This window comes from Astatotilapia calliptera, chromosome 7 (genome assembly GCF_900246225.1).
Source record: "Astatotilapia calliptera chromosome 7, fAstCal1.2, whole genome shotgun sequence".
Lineage (NCBI taxonomy): Eukaryota > Metazoa > Chordata > Actinopteri > Cichliformes > Cichlidae > Astatotilapia > Astatotilapia calliptera.
The window spans coordinates 19,254,566-19,271,809 of NC_039308.1; the positions used below are offsets into that span (position 1 = coordinate 19,254,566).

At 40.0% G+C, this 17,244-nt stretch overlaps 2 protein-coding genes across 10 annotated transcripts in view; both read left to right on the forward strand.

Annotated features, from left to right (window-relative positions):
* Positions 1–14,807, forward strand: part of add1 (adducin 1 (alpha)) — a 29,737-nt gene extending 14,930 nt beyond the window's left edge. For 2 of the 8 annotated variants that reach the window (XM_026173628.1, XM_026173624.1), the window contains exons 5-15: positions 70–150; positions 319–468; positions 556–699; positions 790–888; positions 1,212–1,385; positions 1,470–1,820; positions 4,818–4,913; positions 5,021–5,113; positions 7,535–7,691; positions 9,700–9,789; positions 12,550–14,807. In XM_026173628.1, the coding sequence (XP_026029413.1) occupies positions 70–150; positions 319–468; positions 556–699; positions 790–888; positions 1,212–1,385; positions 1,470–1,820; positions 4,818–4,913; positions 5,021–5,113; positions 7,535–7,691; positions 9,700–9,789; positions 12,550–12,824 (1,710 nt within the window). In that variant the 3' untranslated portion in view covers positions 12,825–14,807. Of the gene's footprint in view, positions 1–69; positions 151–318; positions 469–555; positions 700–789; positions 889–1,211; positions 1,386–1,469; positions 1,821–4,817; positions 4,914–5,020; positions 5,114–6,485; positions 6,573–7,534; positions 7,692–8,428; positions 8,783–9,699; positions 9,790–10,601; positions 10,637–11,192; positions 11,209–12,549 lie in introns of those variants that run through there. The other 6 variants (XM_026173632.1, XM_026173629.1, XM_026173630.1 and 3 more) reach the window with 6 other exon arrangements.
* Positions 14,808–14,865: 58 nt separating this feature from the next.
* LOC113025646 (maltase-glucoamylase, intestinal-like) overlaps positions 14,866–17,244 on the forward strand; it is a 28,079-nt gene continuing 25,700 nt past the window's right edge. Inside the window, exon 1 of one of the 2 annotated variants that reach the window (XM_026173619.1) lies at positions 14,866–15,428. The gene's annotated coding sequence lies outside the window, so the exon portion shown is untranslated. The other variant, XM_026173620.1, reaches the window with a different exon arrangement.

A 17,244-nucleotide genomic window follows, 5' to 3' on the forward strand; every position in this document is an offset into this window, starting at 1 on the left:
TTTCCTCACAGTGCTGCTCAGTTTGAGCCACCTTCAGTAATCTAACATTGCTGTGTTCTTGTCTTACAGGTCAGAGTGAATTCAGACCAGGAGCGCTTCCTTATTGTTCCCTTTGGGCTCCTTTACAGTGAAGTCACTGCCTCCAGTTTGGTAAGAAGCACTTCAGATCATTAATCGAGGCTTTGTTTTCCCTTTGTTATTGAATGAAGCAATTTCCCCTCATATTATAATACCTTGAGCTGCATGAGTTTACATCTTTTGAGATTAAGTTTTCAAAACGGGGTTATACAACCTCATACAATCTGCTATTCCATCTAGGTGAAGATTAATCTCCAAGGTGAAATGGTAGACCGTGGCAGCACCAACCTTGGAGTCAACCAGGCCGGTTTCACTCTCCACTCTGCCATCTATGCTGCACGTCCTGATGTCAAGTGTATCGTACATATACATACACCTGCAGGGGCAGCGGTAAGCAACAGTAGTGCATGCTGTAAATTTACAATTTAAAAACATAGTTGGTTAGGTGTTGTCTGAGCCTGTTTATTTTTTTTGCAGGTGTCAGCCATGAAATGCGGACTGTTACCCATCTCTCCTGAGGCCCTATCCCTGGGTGAGGTGGCCTACCATGACTACTACGGCATCCTCGTGGATGATGAAGAAACTACTCTTATACAGAGAAACCTTGGCCCTAAAAGCAAGGTAACAGCAGAGTCTTTGTGTGTGTAATAGAAATCAAAAGGAGAGAATTTATTTCTAAAGGGAATTTTCTTTTTATTTCGTTTGTTTCAGGTGTTGATCCTTAGGAACCATGGCTTGGTGTCAGTAGGTGAAACAGTGGAGGAGGCTTTCTATTACATCCACAATCTGGTCACTGCCTGTGAGATCCAGGTAGGACACTGAACCACCTGGTAGTGGTAACACATTGAAATTTTTTAATGTCAAACGATCCGTAATATTCTGGCTTTGTTGTTTCATGTGGTTGTCATACATGTTTGTATGCGTTTTTCACAACTAATGCTTTTGTCCGTTGTCTCTTTGTCTCTTTATACATGTTCATCTGTCCTTGTGTTGGATGTCTGTGTCTCTTCCTTGATGTGCTTGTGTCCTCATTCTCTCTCTTTTTTTTTTTTTTTTTTTTTTTGGTTTTGTTTCTGGATTCTGGATCTTTCGATGGTTTGGTCTGTTTGTATACCCCCCTTAATATTTTGTAGGTACGAACACTGGCCAGCGCTGGAGGGCCAGATAATCTGGTGATGTTGGACCCTGGGAAATACAAGTCACGCCCACAGGTCCCTGAGCCAGCTGGTGACGGGTCCTCAACCCATCCCAAGTGGCAAGTCGGGGAGCAGGAGTTTGAAGCCCTCATGAGAATGCTCGACAACTTGGTAAGCACAAAGGGAGAGGGATGATTTAAGTTATATGCAAGACACATACATAGTCACACATTTTTTTGCTTTGTCTCCATCCAGGGCTACAGAACGGGCTATCCTTACCGCTGCCCAGCCTTGCGAGACAAAGGTAAAAAGTACAGTGATGTGGAGATGGCCTCCTCCGCCCACGGTGGTTACTCATATGGGGAGGACAGTGACTCAGGTGCTCGCTCCCCATTGAAACACAGCTTCCAGCGCGGCCAGCGCGACAAGACCCGCTGGCTAAATGCCAGCGGCCGCCCCGATGAGCCCTCTGAGGACGGGGCCGACGGCAGCAGCCCCAAGTCGAAGCCTAAGGTGTGGACGAACATAACACATGATCACGTCAAACCCTTGCTGCAGTCTCTCTCGTCCGGTGTCTGCGTGCCAAGCTGTATAACCAACTGCTTGGTCTGTGCCTACCTTATTGTTCATAGTATAGATTTTACAGCTACCTTGTTGGTGGTAACGGGTAGATGGTCGGCATCCTGAGGGTCTGAGTACAATGAAAATGAAAAGAATGTTGCAAGGTTTTCACGTTTTCTCACAGAACTGCTTGCCTGCTAAAATGCAAGTCGGTGCAATCTATCTTTTTACTGCTTTTCTTTCTTAGTGCTTAAATGCCCCAGTAATCCATCTTTCTACTGCAGTCTCTGTACTTCACAGCTTACCTCACAGCTGTGATTATGTCTTGACTATTTTTACTCTTATTCTGGTATCCTAATACTTCATGATGCCCGGCCAGCTGCCCACAGCATGCCCCACTGCATGTGTAGTAGTGAAATGCATTGTTGGTGTTGATGTTTTTCCCAGAGGAGCGAGCAGCAGGGGTGTGGCATGAGTCTGCAGGTAGGCAGGTGAATGTGGCACAAACAGGTGATGTTGCTCCTGACCACCGTATTGTTCACAATCCCTTAATACACAACTGTGCATCGTGACGTTTGTTGCTTAAAGAAGAGTGAGAAGATAATGAAGTAAAAAAAAGAAATTAAGAAAAAAAGTTCTTTGAGTTTTGAGGCTTTATTCACCAAAAATCTTTAGGAATCTGTATAGACGTACTATAGAGTAAAGAAGGAAGGTGGCATGATGAGAGTATTTATTTTTCCAGGTTAAATATACTTTACACACACTGGATTATTCCAGATTTACTTCACTACAGAGTTATGCAGCCTGCTCCTTTTTTTAATTTTCCTCAAACACTTGCAACTGTTCCCAGTTGTGCATTTGTGCGTTTCCTCCTATTATTCATATTCTCTCTAATCTTCTGATTTCAGTTTTATTTCCAAAGTGGCTTTGAGCACCTCAAGGCCTGCATGAGTGGATCTGTTTGGGGCGGGGTTCAAAAAAAAAGAAAGAAAGAACTAAAACTTTTGAAATTTGACCTGACCCTTGAATTAATTATCTCCTGTTGGGAAAGTAGGAAATGTTGTGTGTGAGACTCTTTCTCAGTGAGTATATCGTGTTTACATGTTCATCTCATACTCAACCAACCCAATCCAGCTACTTCCATCAAGATTCCCTTCCTCATCTATCTTCTAGTTTGGCAGCTAACCAGCCAAGCTTGTAACAAACACAGGAATGAAGTCATGAGCTTATGCTTACACATGCCTAGTTTTCAAAGGTTGAATTAAAGCATTTTGCATGAAAGCTGAAGATTTGATTTCTGTATTCACCTGCTGCTCATTCAGTTTGGTGCGGAAATGGGTTTTCCCTGCAATCATGCTGAGCATTACCAGGTTTGCGTTACAACCATGGGTTGTTTCTTCACATTAAGAGGAACACATTATTTAGCAAGACACCTAACACTTTGATCCTCAGCTGGGTAAGATATTCTTAGTCTGTGGTGTTGTGACATTCGATTTCTTTGTCCCAACATGGGCGGGTGTCCTCGGGTGTATTTCTCTCTTATCTCTGTCGTCCTTGTTGTTGTGTATCAGCCTGGAAAATGACTTTGGTGATGCCAGCTCACCCCTCACTGCCACTCTCGCTTCGTAAGCCAGCCTCATCGTCTTAGTCACCCACTCAGCCACCCTGTCATGTCTCACTTCTCCCTCACAACTAACCACCCACCCAGCTCCTTATTCCCCTCCACGCCTTACCCTTTTTACCACTTTTTGTTTCTCCATCCTGTGATGTTTTCAGTTCTTGTTTTTAAGTTAAAATAGCATATCAATGATGATGACAAATGAGGATTTTTTGTTGATGAAAGAAGTTGGTTGTAGCACCAGTGATGCTGCTGTGGAGCACAGTGACAGTCTTGTGACCAAAAAATAACAAAGTCAGAAATTTAGGATGACTGCTGCTGTGACCTGGAACGCAGCGTGATGTGACTCACCGGTCAACACGTCACTTGTTATTAAAAAAAACAAATACAAACCCAAACACAACATGGAAGTAAAACCAAATGTTTCTTGGAATCCCAAAGAAGAAAATGAAGTTGAGTCATCCAAACAAAAACTTGTTTTTGTGACTGCATCGAAGAGGAGGATGCAGGGGGAAACAATGCAGCGGAGGGACCAAAGCGTATTAGATCAGTGTTATACAAGTGATTTGTAATGAACTTATAGCTGCTAGGTCTGCTTAAATCTGTGTATAGGCACCTTTAAACATTTTGTCATTTATTATCTCAAAGGCAGATGAGTTTATACTCACCTAAATAATGTTAAACACGGTGTTTGCTGTAAATCCTTTAATGTCAGCTCTGATTTCACATTTGCCTTCCAACAGCCTACTGTTCCTTGATCTAAGACATGGATGTCAGAATCATTACCCCTGTTGTTGTCGCCCCGCTGGGCGGTGTGAGCGCTCAAGTTTATAAATGTGATAACTAGAGAACGAGGCAAAGTAGGATTTTTGAAATTCATACCATAGGTGTATCTGCTAAGTGACCTTAACCTCAGGAGTCAAGGCTCAATTTTTCAGGCCAGTTCTGGCCCACAGGCCTTATTTTTTTGACTCTTAAGTACTAACCTAAATGATCATTTCCAAACTGATTTAAGCTTCCCAGTCACATTTCATCTAGTATGAAATCTAGTAACGTCAGGTATGAAAATCTACCGCTTTATTGTATGTTTAGTCATTCTGTGGAAATGAAGCGTCAGTTAACATTCTGTATTACTGGGAAAATCCTATATAATACATTGATAAAGTAGCCTTGGATAGATTATGTTGGTTGTGGTGTAGAGGAGTCCCCTGAATTTAAAGTGGAAAAGGCGCCTCATCATCATTGGTTCACTTTTTTTTTTTTTTTCCCCCATTCAGACCAGTTTTGTCAGTTTCCGTTGAGCATGATTCTTGTTTTGTGAAGCCTGCATAGTATTGTCTGATTATATTTTTGTGCTTGGGTTTGTCATGTCATTTCATGTGTCTGGTTTTAGCTGGTTTTAACTCTTTATCTGGTGTTTACAGTGGACAAAGGAAGATGGGCTCCGCCAGGCTGCTGCAGTCAATCAGTTCATCCCACTGAACACCAACCCAAAGGAAGTCCTGGAAATGAGGAATAAGGTATCACAGCGTTCTCCTGTTTGCTTTAAGTGTTTCGTCCTTCTAGGAGCATATTTAACAGGATACTTTTATTGTCCTTTTTATGAGTTGAATATTTTTGTTTGTAGATCCGGGAGCAGAACCTGCAGGACATAAAGACAGCAGGGCCCCAGTCTCAGGTTCTGTGTGCCAGCACTGTGGTCGAACGCTCCTTTAACCAGGTCAGTGTGAGAACTGAGCACTGAAACACCTCACAGCTACAACTCTCCTGACCTGGAGATGAATGTGCACTGTTGAACTAGCTTGATTTGTGTCTGTTAGTGTCTTCTATTGAGGTTGGCTCAGTTAAAACAAAATCTACATTCTGTCCAGGTCAGGAGTTTCCCTCCTAAACCAAGAGGCTGCAATGTGTGAATATTGTGCATGAAGCTGTACTGGCCACTGTGAACTCTAACGAAAGACATGGTTGCTACTAAAATCAGATTTATGACAGAATAACTACGAAGAACAAAAATATGTCATCCGTTGTGTTTACCAGAGCATGGGTGACTTTAACTTTAATTATTCTTTGATCACAGAGAGTGTCAATCTGGCAGGTGAGTAGTAAGTGAGAGAGGCAACCTCATTCTCCTCTCCAAACCTGCCAGCTCAGGCTGTGTCCATATTCATACATTGTCTTTCCTTTGTTTTAATTTGCTTTTAATATTTATTTTGTTTGTAGCAGAGTAATGGTTGTTACCTTACACAACATTTGCAAGCTGGTCTCTTACAATGCTAAAATGATTTCCATGTTATAGTCTAATAATTGTTTTTTTTGTTTGTTTTGTTTTTTTTAAGTGCATGAGTGAGGGACAAAGCAAAGCAGTGGGAACATCCTAAAATGTTTCCCCCTGCTGTTTGTCTGCATGACTCGTCCTTCCTGTCCAGCGTTGGTTTTTAGCTAAGTTAATAGCTCTGGTAAAACAGAGCTCTTAATCGTTTTTGGATTAAGATAATAAAGCTATAGGGGGTAATTTAAAACGTTACCAGTGCATAACTGCTGATTAACTGCTGTTTTGCACTGTGTAGCACCCCCTTGTGTGGAGAGTTTGCCTTTACAGTGCATGTTTCTGGCTCTTTGTTCAGTCACTGCAAGCCTTTTCATAACCCTATGACTATTTGCGGAACCATCTCTCTGCATGTATTTCCAATATATGTTTGTATGGAATGGTGTGAATGCAGAGGTGGAAAGTCATTAAACGCAACGATAACTGAAGTATTATTATGAATTCATAGTAAATGAATACAACAATGTTGGGTTATTTTAAATCAGTTTATGCTCTTTGGGCCTCCTTTTTAAAGCTATGCCCACCAGAGTTGACTTTGTGAGATCATGTATTTGAACACCTTTAAACACAACACAATACTATACAACTTAACTTTTGTACTGAAATGAGATATAATCATAGTCTTTCCCCCTTTGTGCTTGTGTGTGTGAAAGGTTTGTGAATATTTGCGCACCTTCGTGGCTGCTTGGACCAGTGTTAATCTGAATGTTCTAGTGTTAGAGCTGGGTTTTGCCTCTCCCCCCCCTCACTGGGTTTACTATTGCAGGACGCCCCTCTGTCTGACTGTACAGACACTATTGATGGCCTTGATGTGTCCGAGGGCTCCTATAGTCCTGCTAAATCTATTAGAAAGGTACTCACTGCTCCAATCACTTTTTTCACACCATTATTCGACCTGTGAGACAGCAGATAGGCAGATATCTGGAACTAATGAGTGATAGTTTAGTGAGAGATTACAGGGGTTTTTGAACGTTGTGACTGGTTTTCTTCAACTGACAATTTTGTTGTTGGTAAGGATACTTCATGTTCAGTACACTCTGCTGACTCTGTCTGAAGGATGGATATTTTTTCAGACTTTTGTTTTTAACCCAAGAGGAGCAGTGAAAAGTGCTTAGATCCAGTAACATTGTGAATTTTACTGCATGTATAACAAATTGTGTGATATATAAACAACTGACTTACAGTAATATTCATCTCAAGTTGTGTATTGTAGTGGTCTGTGCTGTGAATTCCCCACACCCCCTATATGACACAGCTATCTTAACTCATGCACATACATCCTCTGTGTAAGCAAATGGCACATACTTACAATGGGTGGGCGGGCTATGTGTGCAAGGCCCAGAAATGCTTTTATGTGAAATAAAAGGTTATTGTGAGTGCACAAAGGTTATGAATATTTGCTTTGTAACTATTCTGTTACGCTGTTGGCTTGGACTGCTTGAACTGGACTCTTCAGTGCTTTGCTATATCAAAGCTAATTAAGTCTTAAAAGAATACCAAAGGTTTCTCTTTTCTTATGTGTTTTGTTTTGGGTTTTTCCCTTTTTTGTGCAGTTTTTAATGAGGAAACTTCCTAACTTTTACTTCTGCCTTACATTTATGAATTCATGGCTGATGATGCTAATATTGTGTTTCTGCCTGCATCTTATCTAATATTCACACTTCAGACTACATTTTGTTTGTAAAGAACAACTACAGAAATACAGAAATTTCTACATATAAAATGCCATTTATAGCTTACAGTACGTGGATTTTATTATTTTTTTGATCTGCTGATTGTGCTTTCCCTTCTCCTCCCCTTCTCTGTGTTCTGAAGGGTGAACTGGTGACTGCATCCAAGGCAATCATCGAAAAGGAGTATCAGCCCAAGGTTATCGTCAGCAAGCAGGGGCCCAACCCCTTCACCAAACTCACCGACCAGGAGCTGGAGGAGTACCGCAGGGAGGTGGAGCTTAAACAGAAAGGAGGTGAAGGTGAAGAGCAAAGCAACATTGCAACTTTTTAAAATGATTTCACCTATAAGTTTAGTCTTAAAGTAACATAAACGTGTATTGGAAGTTTGCTTTACCTGTTTGTATCTAAACATTCAATTATAAACTGTATATCAAAGATGGCTGCAATCACCATGTCATTACCCATCAGTTTGTGGGCTGGAGTTTAGTATTTTGGCCGTTGCTAATTATTTTGAATTTCACCCGCAATGTCATTCTCATTATACAGGTACAGTAAAATTGAGACTGGCGTCACTCATATGTCCATCAAAAAGTAAATAAATAAATAAATAAATGGACAATAAATGGAGATCTCAGGGGGAAAACGTTAAAGAGTTGAGAAATGTGTTTTCTTAGCGATAAAATCAGACTTGATAACAACGCATAACTATGCGTCTTAAGGAGGGGAAAGAAACAGCATTTCACAGCTCCCTTCTTCTATAGTCCCACTTACTTGACCTTCCTCAAGAGATTTGTTATAATTGGGGCAAATCAATAATTTTCCTATTTGTGGTTTACAGAGTAAATAACGTCACAGAAAATATCTGAGCTTTCATGACCTCATAAACATGATTGGGGGAAAAAATGTAAACAATAAGACTTGAAGTACGTTTAAAATCAGCTTATTATTAAAATAAATCCTACAGAATAAACTTCATACTTGCCATACTGTGATGTTATCTCTCCACACACACACCCACATTCACACGGATTCACAGTGCAGGGTCGATCCATGAGTAGGGGGGGATCAGCCTCTGCTGTACCCAGCCCGGCGCCTCAAACGGCACAGATGGGTCAAGCCTCATCATCTCCACCGTCTGCAGCTGACTCTTCCAGCTTAGAGAAAGCCCAGCCTACAGCTGCCACACCAGCCTCTGAGCACGGCTCCTCTTCTGTCGGCGGAGCTGAGCCATCTCAGAGTGGAGCAGACTCTGCAGGAACAGTGGCAGTCGATGTTTTTTCGACTGCAGATGAGGTTTTTTCAGCCCCAGATTCTCCACATAGGGACTTCCACTGTGCTGTGCTGCGAGCCCTCAGCAAGGAGCCCTCGGTGGTAGATGCAGCTAAGGCAGGTCAGGCTCCATGTACACGAGATAAAGTGGAGTTTTGCCTAAACTCTGGCCTTCCACTTCCCACCTCCCCTGCTCAGCCCTGGGACACTGGGAATCCCCCGCCTGCTGTGTTCTCTCCTTCTTCTGAGGGTTTGGAGTCTGCTGCAAGTGTTTTACCATGTGCAAGCACCCTCCATACCCACACTCTAATCTCTGAAGCCTTTGCTTGATTATTTTTTTTCCCCATAAATCCCCTGTCTCTGATGTTTTGTCGAAGGCAGATCATATACCTTTCTGCAGTTTGATTGGACGAGGGGCTGAGGAGATAGGATGCTTAGAGTAAAGTTCATTTTTAACATTCAAACCTTCTGGCTCTATTTTTTTTTCTTCTTCTTTCTGGGTTCTCACTCCTCAAATGCAAAAAATGTTATTTAGTTTTATTTATGTATTAATTTTTGCTCTGTAGAATTAACTCTTGATGAAGCTGCATCTGAGCTCAATCATCCAATCAGAGTATCCCCTGTGTGGAGAACAATGGTCATTCTCTTCCTGCTAACTTGTCTTGGATACATCTCTGGTGGTGTCGGCTCTCCCTTCTGCGCATCTGACTAATTTCCATCAAACCTTGATTTGAATCAGGTTCTGGGGATGTTTTTAAGGTTGATTTAGTGGTGTCTGTATCAGTAGGTTTGCAGTGCTTTCTTGATTAAAGCTTACAGCTTTTGTTTATTTTGTTTAGTTTTTGTGTGTGTGTTATCTCCCCTCTCCTTTTGTGTTGCATTATGTGGGTGTTGGCACAGAATGACTCATTGACATAAAAATGTGGCTTTTAACTGTATATTTAGGCAAAAAAACCAAAACAATGATAACTACTGATAACCTTATAATCTGATGTAATGGCTATTTAATTGTTTAATGTCTACTCGCCTTTCTTCCAGATCCAGGGCAGCTTGTAGAGTCTGAGAACGAGCCCAAAGACCCCAAACCCACATCCACACCACCCAGCACCCCAATCAGAGCAGAGGAAGGTAAGTTAGCCTGCCATACTTGGCTCACTTATTTCCTACCTGGTTCAGCATGGGTTTCTCCAGTTCTGTGGCTGGAAGGTTTGGGTGTTTCTAGGGTCTACAGCGGGAATGCAGAGGCTCCTGCCTATCCACCTGCTTGTCTGTCTCTTGAGTTTGTTGTTGCTGTGGTCTTTAATAATACTACTATAAGTGTTGTGCTTTAATTTCTGTAATAACAGGCCAAGAGGTTTTGTTTATTTCATAAGAAATATTTTTAGGGCTGATAATCTGCCGAAAGCTCAGTTTGGAAATGCTGATAATAAAAAGAGCCTGTTTATCAGCTTTTGATGGACCATAGGACAGACTCATTTATTTTCTTCCTCTTGGTCTTTATTACTATTGGATTACACCCATGTCAGTGGTATCATTCCTAATGATACTGGAACTGACCTCTAAAAACAGGAAGTTATTTTTTACATTGAGCAATCTCAGTTGAAGTCATCTTAAGGGGTAAACGGGTATCTAGCTTTGATTGCAGGTGTAATCTAATACCAGAAATGTTGTTGCATAACATGTGTCTCTCTGTACAGTATCTCCTGTTCCCCCTTCACTTCCATTCTCCATCTACTTGGGGTCTATGAAGAATGGTTCCCAACCATTCTTTATTTTTGTTAATCTTCTGATATATATAAATATTTTATATATTTTTTTATCTTCATTTTACATTTTTGATTTTCCTTTTTTAATTTAACACAGTGCCTGTGGTTTGATCTGCATAGACATTTGTTTCTACTTGTGCTTTTTTCTTTTTTTGTGGCTGCGATTACAATCAGGAGATGGAAATTCAAAAGAGTACCTGTTACCATAGTAAGTATGTACTGTTCCACCTCCTCCACACCTTCATAATTAACCCGTCACCCTCCCACGCCTGTGTGTGAGCATCGACCCTGTTTTTTCCCCCCTTTCCCGCTCTTTGCATGGCTTCAGTAGCAGAGCAGTGTTCTGTGATCTAAACTAACCCCTTTTTGTCGGGGTGTGTGACTGATCAGACAGTTTAGACTCCTCTGAATCTCTTTCTCAGGGGTTGATGGGTTATTTCAGAGCTCCTCACTCATAATTAGTGTTTCAAGTTCGTGCCAAGAAAAAAAATGAATGAATGAAAAAAGACTGACATTCACAAAACAAATTGCAAGATCCTTAACTCTAGTGGAGTAAGTGGAGGATGTTCCTGAAGTAAACCTCACACCGTACTTTCACTGTGTCACATTAACCTCTTTTCTTCCTGTCGACTATTCGCTATCAAACCTCTCTTGCACATTAGCACATTTCTGTAACTGTTATATGACACTGTATGTTTCTGTTCTGGGGAAAAAAAACTCAGGTAATGTTTTGAAAATATCTTTTGAATGTCGTTTGTCTTCCAGACGAGTCCTTTACCAGGTACACGAGTGCTTTATTTCTCTTGTGGCTTTCTGAGCGAACTTGCTGTTGGTTTAGCTGGTTGAAGCCAAAAGCTTGGCTGTGTGGTGGTGCTTGGTCTCCATTTTTATCTGTCTGTGTTGTTCGGCCTTATCTGTATACTGACAGACATGAAGATATGCGAAAACTGAAATGCGCTGCTGTTTTCTCGAGTCTTGTTTTGCAGTAGTCACTGTTGCATGCAAACGGTTTTTAAAAAATAATGAAAATCCAGTGCGAGCTTGCAGCAATACTTTTAGGATGCTGTTTGTGCCACTGACCCTTGAAACAGAACATCTATGATGCAGCACTTTTTTCCTTTTCTTTTCTTATCTTATCTTTTTTCTTTTTTTGCTGGGAGTGTTTTTTTTTTTTTGTTTTGTTTGTTTGTTTGGTTTTTTAAAAGACGAGAATTAGTTCAGGTCACTAGAAAAACTTTCCAACGTCAGTACTGACTTGGAGTTTTAAGGCACTCTCATAAACAAGCTTCCCATTGGCAAAATAACCCCTCACATCATGATGACTATATGGACAAGTTTAGTATTTAGAAATTAAACGGGATCTTTGCCAACAAGTATGCAAACATCTTATTCCCTTCCCAGCAGCTTGATTAATACTGTACATACTGGTGGCTCCTGTTGATGCTTACTACTTTTTGAGAGCTGATGCAGTGTTGAATTAATTCCCTTCCCCTGAAAAATACACTAAAATACACTTTTAAAAAAAAAAAAGGAAAAAAAAAGAATCTTTGCGTTGTGGATGTTTCTCTGATTTGTGCGTGCTCTGTTGTATTTCATTTTGTTTTGTTTGTACACAGGGTACAAATGAACAAGGGAACTGCCCTCATTAAGATTTCCCTGTTTAAATGAAGGTAAAAGAAAGAATCCAGAGTGCTCGCTCAGGCCTGTCAAAGTGATGGAAATGAAAGGAAACAGGGAGAAGAATTCCCAATGAGAGCGGTGTTCAGTGCATCTTGGTTGAGGTTTTGCTCTGTAAAAAGCTACAAAGTTGAAGTAGTGGATTATTAGTTTTTTTTTTTTTCTTTCTTTAAATGTAGTGTGAGTATTGCCTGCGCAAGTGTTAGACTTGTGGTCACTGAAGCTTTCTTAGACTAAAGCACCTTAAGTCAGTAGTGTTTGGGATGGTTTTATTATGTCACATAAATAAATGACTGTGTGGACTGCAGAGAAAGGTGGATGCATCTAAAATAGAAAATCGCATGGATTTTGCAGCTTACCCAGTTGTAGTAACGCCGCTCAGCAGTGCAGCTCCATTAGTTTGTCCCCTGAGTCCACTAACTCTCTCCATCTGCCCCTCCACCAGAGTCCTTGCCAGAACAAACCTTTAAGGATGAGAGTGACGCAGCCACCCTGAGACAGACCCTTCCAGATTTAACACCCGATGACCCTTCAGATGCTCCAGCGCTTCCTGCCGAAGACTCCACCCCCGCCACTGCCGACACAGCCGAGGGGGAGGAAGCCGCTGACGCCGGCGACCAGGAGGGTGACGAGTCTCCCAGCAAGTCCCCCTCCAAAAAGAAAAAGAAGTTTCGCACTCCTTCCTTCCTGAAGAAAAACAAAAAAAAGTCTGAGTCCTAGATTGAAGAATGTTGGATCGGTCCTCACTGCTGGCTCCTGTCTCTTTTTCTTTCTTTCTTCTTTTTTTTGTCTCTGCTTTTTGTCTGATATCATTACACCGTCAAGTTTCAAGCAGGCCACAGTTACACGCCATTACTTTTTAAAAAATATATATAATTTGCCGCTGGCTTATTAACCTATTTTCCCTTGTGTGTGCCAATTTTGTATACAATGTAAAAAATGAAATGCATAAGGTTTTTAATTAGTAGCAGCTTTTAGTTGCAAGTGAGTGTTGCATTTTGTCTCGTCCACTTCATCTGGCCTTTTATGCATGGCTCTTACTACAGGCCCACATAAGTAATGTGAGGTTATTTTATTTTATTTTTTTAGATTACTACTAAACCACTGTAACCACTAGAATGTATTGGGATTGTATCGAAATATATAAGTGTCTTTCAGCAAAAGCAAAACAAGAAAACATTGAATGCAGACAGAGAAGCTCATACCCTCTCATTTGACTGGTTTGAAACTCTGACAGCGGGAACTACAACTTGCACAGCACTAATTGCATCCCTGAAGCCGTGCATCCATGTAATTACATGTTGGCAGAGGAAGAGAGCGACACTTCAGTAGAGGACGTGCTCGTGGGAAAAAAAAAAAGTCCATATTTTTTATTTTTAAATTTAAACCAATCAGTGCATTCGATATTAAACACACCTGGATGTTGGTTTTGCTTCTGTTTTTAAACACTCTAAATACCCACCTGGTTAGGTAGTTGTAAAGTGCTTTCTATCGATTTTGATTTCTACTGATTTGTATTTTTATTTTATTTTTTTTAAGTGGAATTTTATTCTAATATTTCACAGACAAGCACCATTAAAATATCCATCTGAGGTGCTTGCAAACCTGCAGATGGTGTTTTTTACTGAAGCTTTAGTGTGAGTATAGTTCACAGCGGCGTGTGAGTCAGGAAATGTGGGCAGGCATTGCGCTTAATGATTATTCTAAGGGTTGATGTAATGTATTTGCTACTGGCTTTAAGACATAAGTATGAAGGAATGTGTAAAAAAAAAAATCTCAGTTTGTGGTTCCCATATTTTTTCTTCCCAAGCTTGGCTTTAATTTTTAGTTTGGTTTTCTTTTTTTTTTTCTTTTTTCTTTTTGCATTTACCTCTGTTTACAGTCTCAATACTACATAATGTGTATAATTCCAAACTTTATTCTGCATAAACTGTCTTATTTCACTCCCTGAATAGATTGAGCCATGATTACTTCCTGTGAGCACACTGTGAGCCTCCCTCTTTTTCTTTCTTTCCTTTTTTTAATGAACTCAGACAACACTTTGAAATAGTCGGTTATAGATGCAGTTGTTACAGAACTTATAAATGGCTGTTATAAAGCATGTCTGGACCTCTTCGTGTGAAACGTCACGCTGCTCAAACCTACTTTGTCCCTGAATACCTTCACCTGTTTCCAGTTGCACAAAACAAAAAGTTCACTGGAGAAGCGCTTCCGTTCTTGTCAACCTGATGTAATCTGAAGATTGAAAATGAGTTGCGCTTGAGGTTGCAGGGCATTAATATCAAGGCCTATTCCATGCTTTGCTCGACTTGTTTCTCCATCTTGTTTTAACCCACGAGGAGCCAAAAGGCATCGCAGGTGCTTTACTTACACTGCTGAACGTATAAGCTGAGAACTCCTGAAGGACTGCATGACAAGAGTGCATCACTATAACTACCCCCTTTAGATATGGCACACTAATTTTAGTGTCCTGATAACAACAAAGCCCCCTGTAGTCCTTTGAGTGTACCATATTCTTTTTTTTGTTTTGTTTTGTTTTTATAAATTGCTTAATTTTGCTGATTTGTATCCTCAGTCTGAACTGCTTATAGTTTAAATATCTCATCATCATAACATCCACACACTTAACACTTCACTGCTTATTTGTCATGGTTATTTGCCTCCTTTCTACAACCATGAATAAAAATACTACAATTAAAATCACTTTTGTGTTATAGTGGTCATTTACAGGGAATTTCATGGTAGATGATGTAGAAGTCTCCTGCAAGGAACTCGACAACCCTTTTTTAAGTATGCAGTAATAAACTGGGTTTGTCAAGATAAGTCAGAAGAAATATAGTTTCTCTTTCGCCGCCATCCATTTAAGACTTTCTCATAGTATTTTCTTTGAAGTGGTCTCCAGCAGTAGTCCAAACTTTTTAGATGTAGTGTTAGTTTTCTGAAAGCCTGCTGAGAGAGGTCATGTTAAGACAGGCACTATTGCTTGTTTATGTTTCCTCTCTCCAGTTTGCTGAAACAGCCGATCTGTCTCTGACCGTGGTGCTGAAGTTGCATTTAAGAATTAGAATTTTACTAAATTCTCGCTCTGTTCTTAAACTCCTTCTTTTGTAGATGTGCCATAAACGCACCATAAAAACACACCATTTGTTATAGTTCCCACTGCAGGAGGTGTCTTTTAGGACCTCATTTTGGCAGAATGACACATGTAGAGACAAACGGCCAAAGTTCACAGAGTGAAAACACTACCAGCCTCACTATTGCAGCTAGCGATCATAACCAATTTCGCCTATCACCAAGAGAAGATAATCTTCCGTCTCTTTACAGGTGAGTTGAAGGACAGGGCAAAGCTTCATAACCACACCTCCAGAAGAAACACTTGTGTTATTGGAGGAAGTATGGCCTGATTTATCCAGTGAATGATGGTCTTTCACAACATCGTGGCAACCGCTAGGTACTGTCCACTGTTTGCCTTTTAAGCACTTTAGATGCTTTTATGGTTTTAAAACCTTAATCTTAATCTGATTGAAGTAACTATCAAAGCTGAATACTAACAATTATTGCCATACTCTTGATTTATGAGTGTGTGTTGAGGACACACTTAAGCATGACACAGCATAAATTTTGTGTGTGTGTGCTGTTGATATTTTGTAACTATTCCATTCTCTTGGGACACAATAAAATGCTGTAGATTTATGTTTTTATTACAGATTATGATCACCAACAATAAATGCTGAGCCTATAAATAATTGACCAAATGAATGCCATGGAGAATAACATGTTGTGCTTTCTACTGTGGGCAAATGACTTTTCCATTATGCTATATTCGCCATTGATCAGATTAGACTACAATCCTTTACATATTATGTGACAAAATGATAACCATGTTGGATATTGTTGAAATGTAAATGGCCTACTGCAATTCTATCAACCCTGCACTTGTCACTTGTCCATTTTTCTGAGATGTTGTTAAGGAATAATAGTTTTTAATAATCCTGTTTGTGCAAAAATAGTATTTTCTGAATGTTAAATGTTTTGGTATTGCTTTTTTAGATTTATCTAAAGAAATAGGCACAATTTTTGTGGTTTTGCAACAGGCTGCTAGTAACAAAGTGCCTCAAGATACATTTTAAAAATATTTTCAGTGCTAAGTTGTTATGTGTAGGCACAATGTTGATTCATCAATTGAGTTAGGGGACTTTTTTTTATACACAAGTAATTCATAGAAAATGGTAAGCTATAATGGACAGGACTAAAATGAAAAAGCAACCAATTTCCAAAGAAAAAAAATTCAAAAGCCCTCCAGAAAGCCTGACGAACTTCTGCTCAGGACCACAGAGCTAGCTCAGGAATTTTGCCCAATGCTTTATGCTTTATTTACGAATTCCTGAGTTGTAGTGCAGGATCCTATTTTTTTCTTTTCTTTTTCATTAGTGTTGAAACTGAGGTGTAACACTGGATCTAGTGGATTTTTGCCACATATTAACAAGCCAACAGAGGTTGCATTAAAACCCATTATTACTTCCATAGTTGACTTCAAACCCTTGGAGACATTCTAGTTATGCAGCTATGGAATTACTTAACAACTGATAAAGACAACATCTAATATTATCAGTCAAATACACTTAATTCACTGTGCCGGTGAACATTTTTGATTTCTTTCATATGCTGGCTAACACTGTAATACTTGAGTGTGTAAGGTTGTAACCTAAAATGACAATTACCACTGTGGTAATTTCTTTGTGAGTTCTTTGTGCTTCCTTCCACGTTGACGAGATTCCCATTTCCAGATGCATGGATGCTGATAATATTCCCACCCCTGTGTTTCGCTGTGGGGATGGTGCTCTTTGGGTCTCTCCCTTCTTTTTCCAAATATAGACAGCATCTGTTTGAGCTTCCAGTATATATATTCAGAGTTATTATAGTTTTGTATTTTCTAAGTAGTTTTATTTTTATTTAATTTTGACTTTTTTGTTTTTAATTCGGTTTAGTTTCAGTTAGTTTCCAGAGCAGATTTTCTTATTCCAGTTTGCATGTTTGCATTACAAAGTTAAAGCACATCATTGCAAAGCAGTGTTTTGTGCTAAGCCTCAATAAAAAGGTCATTTTTTCTGGGATCTAAGAATAATGACCAGGACATTTC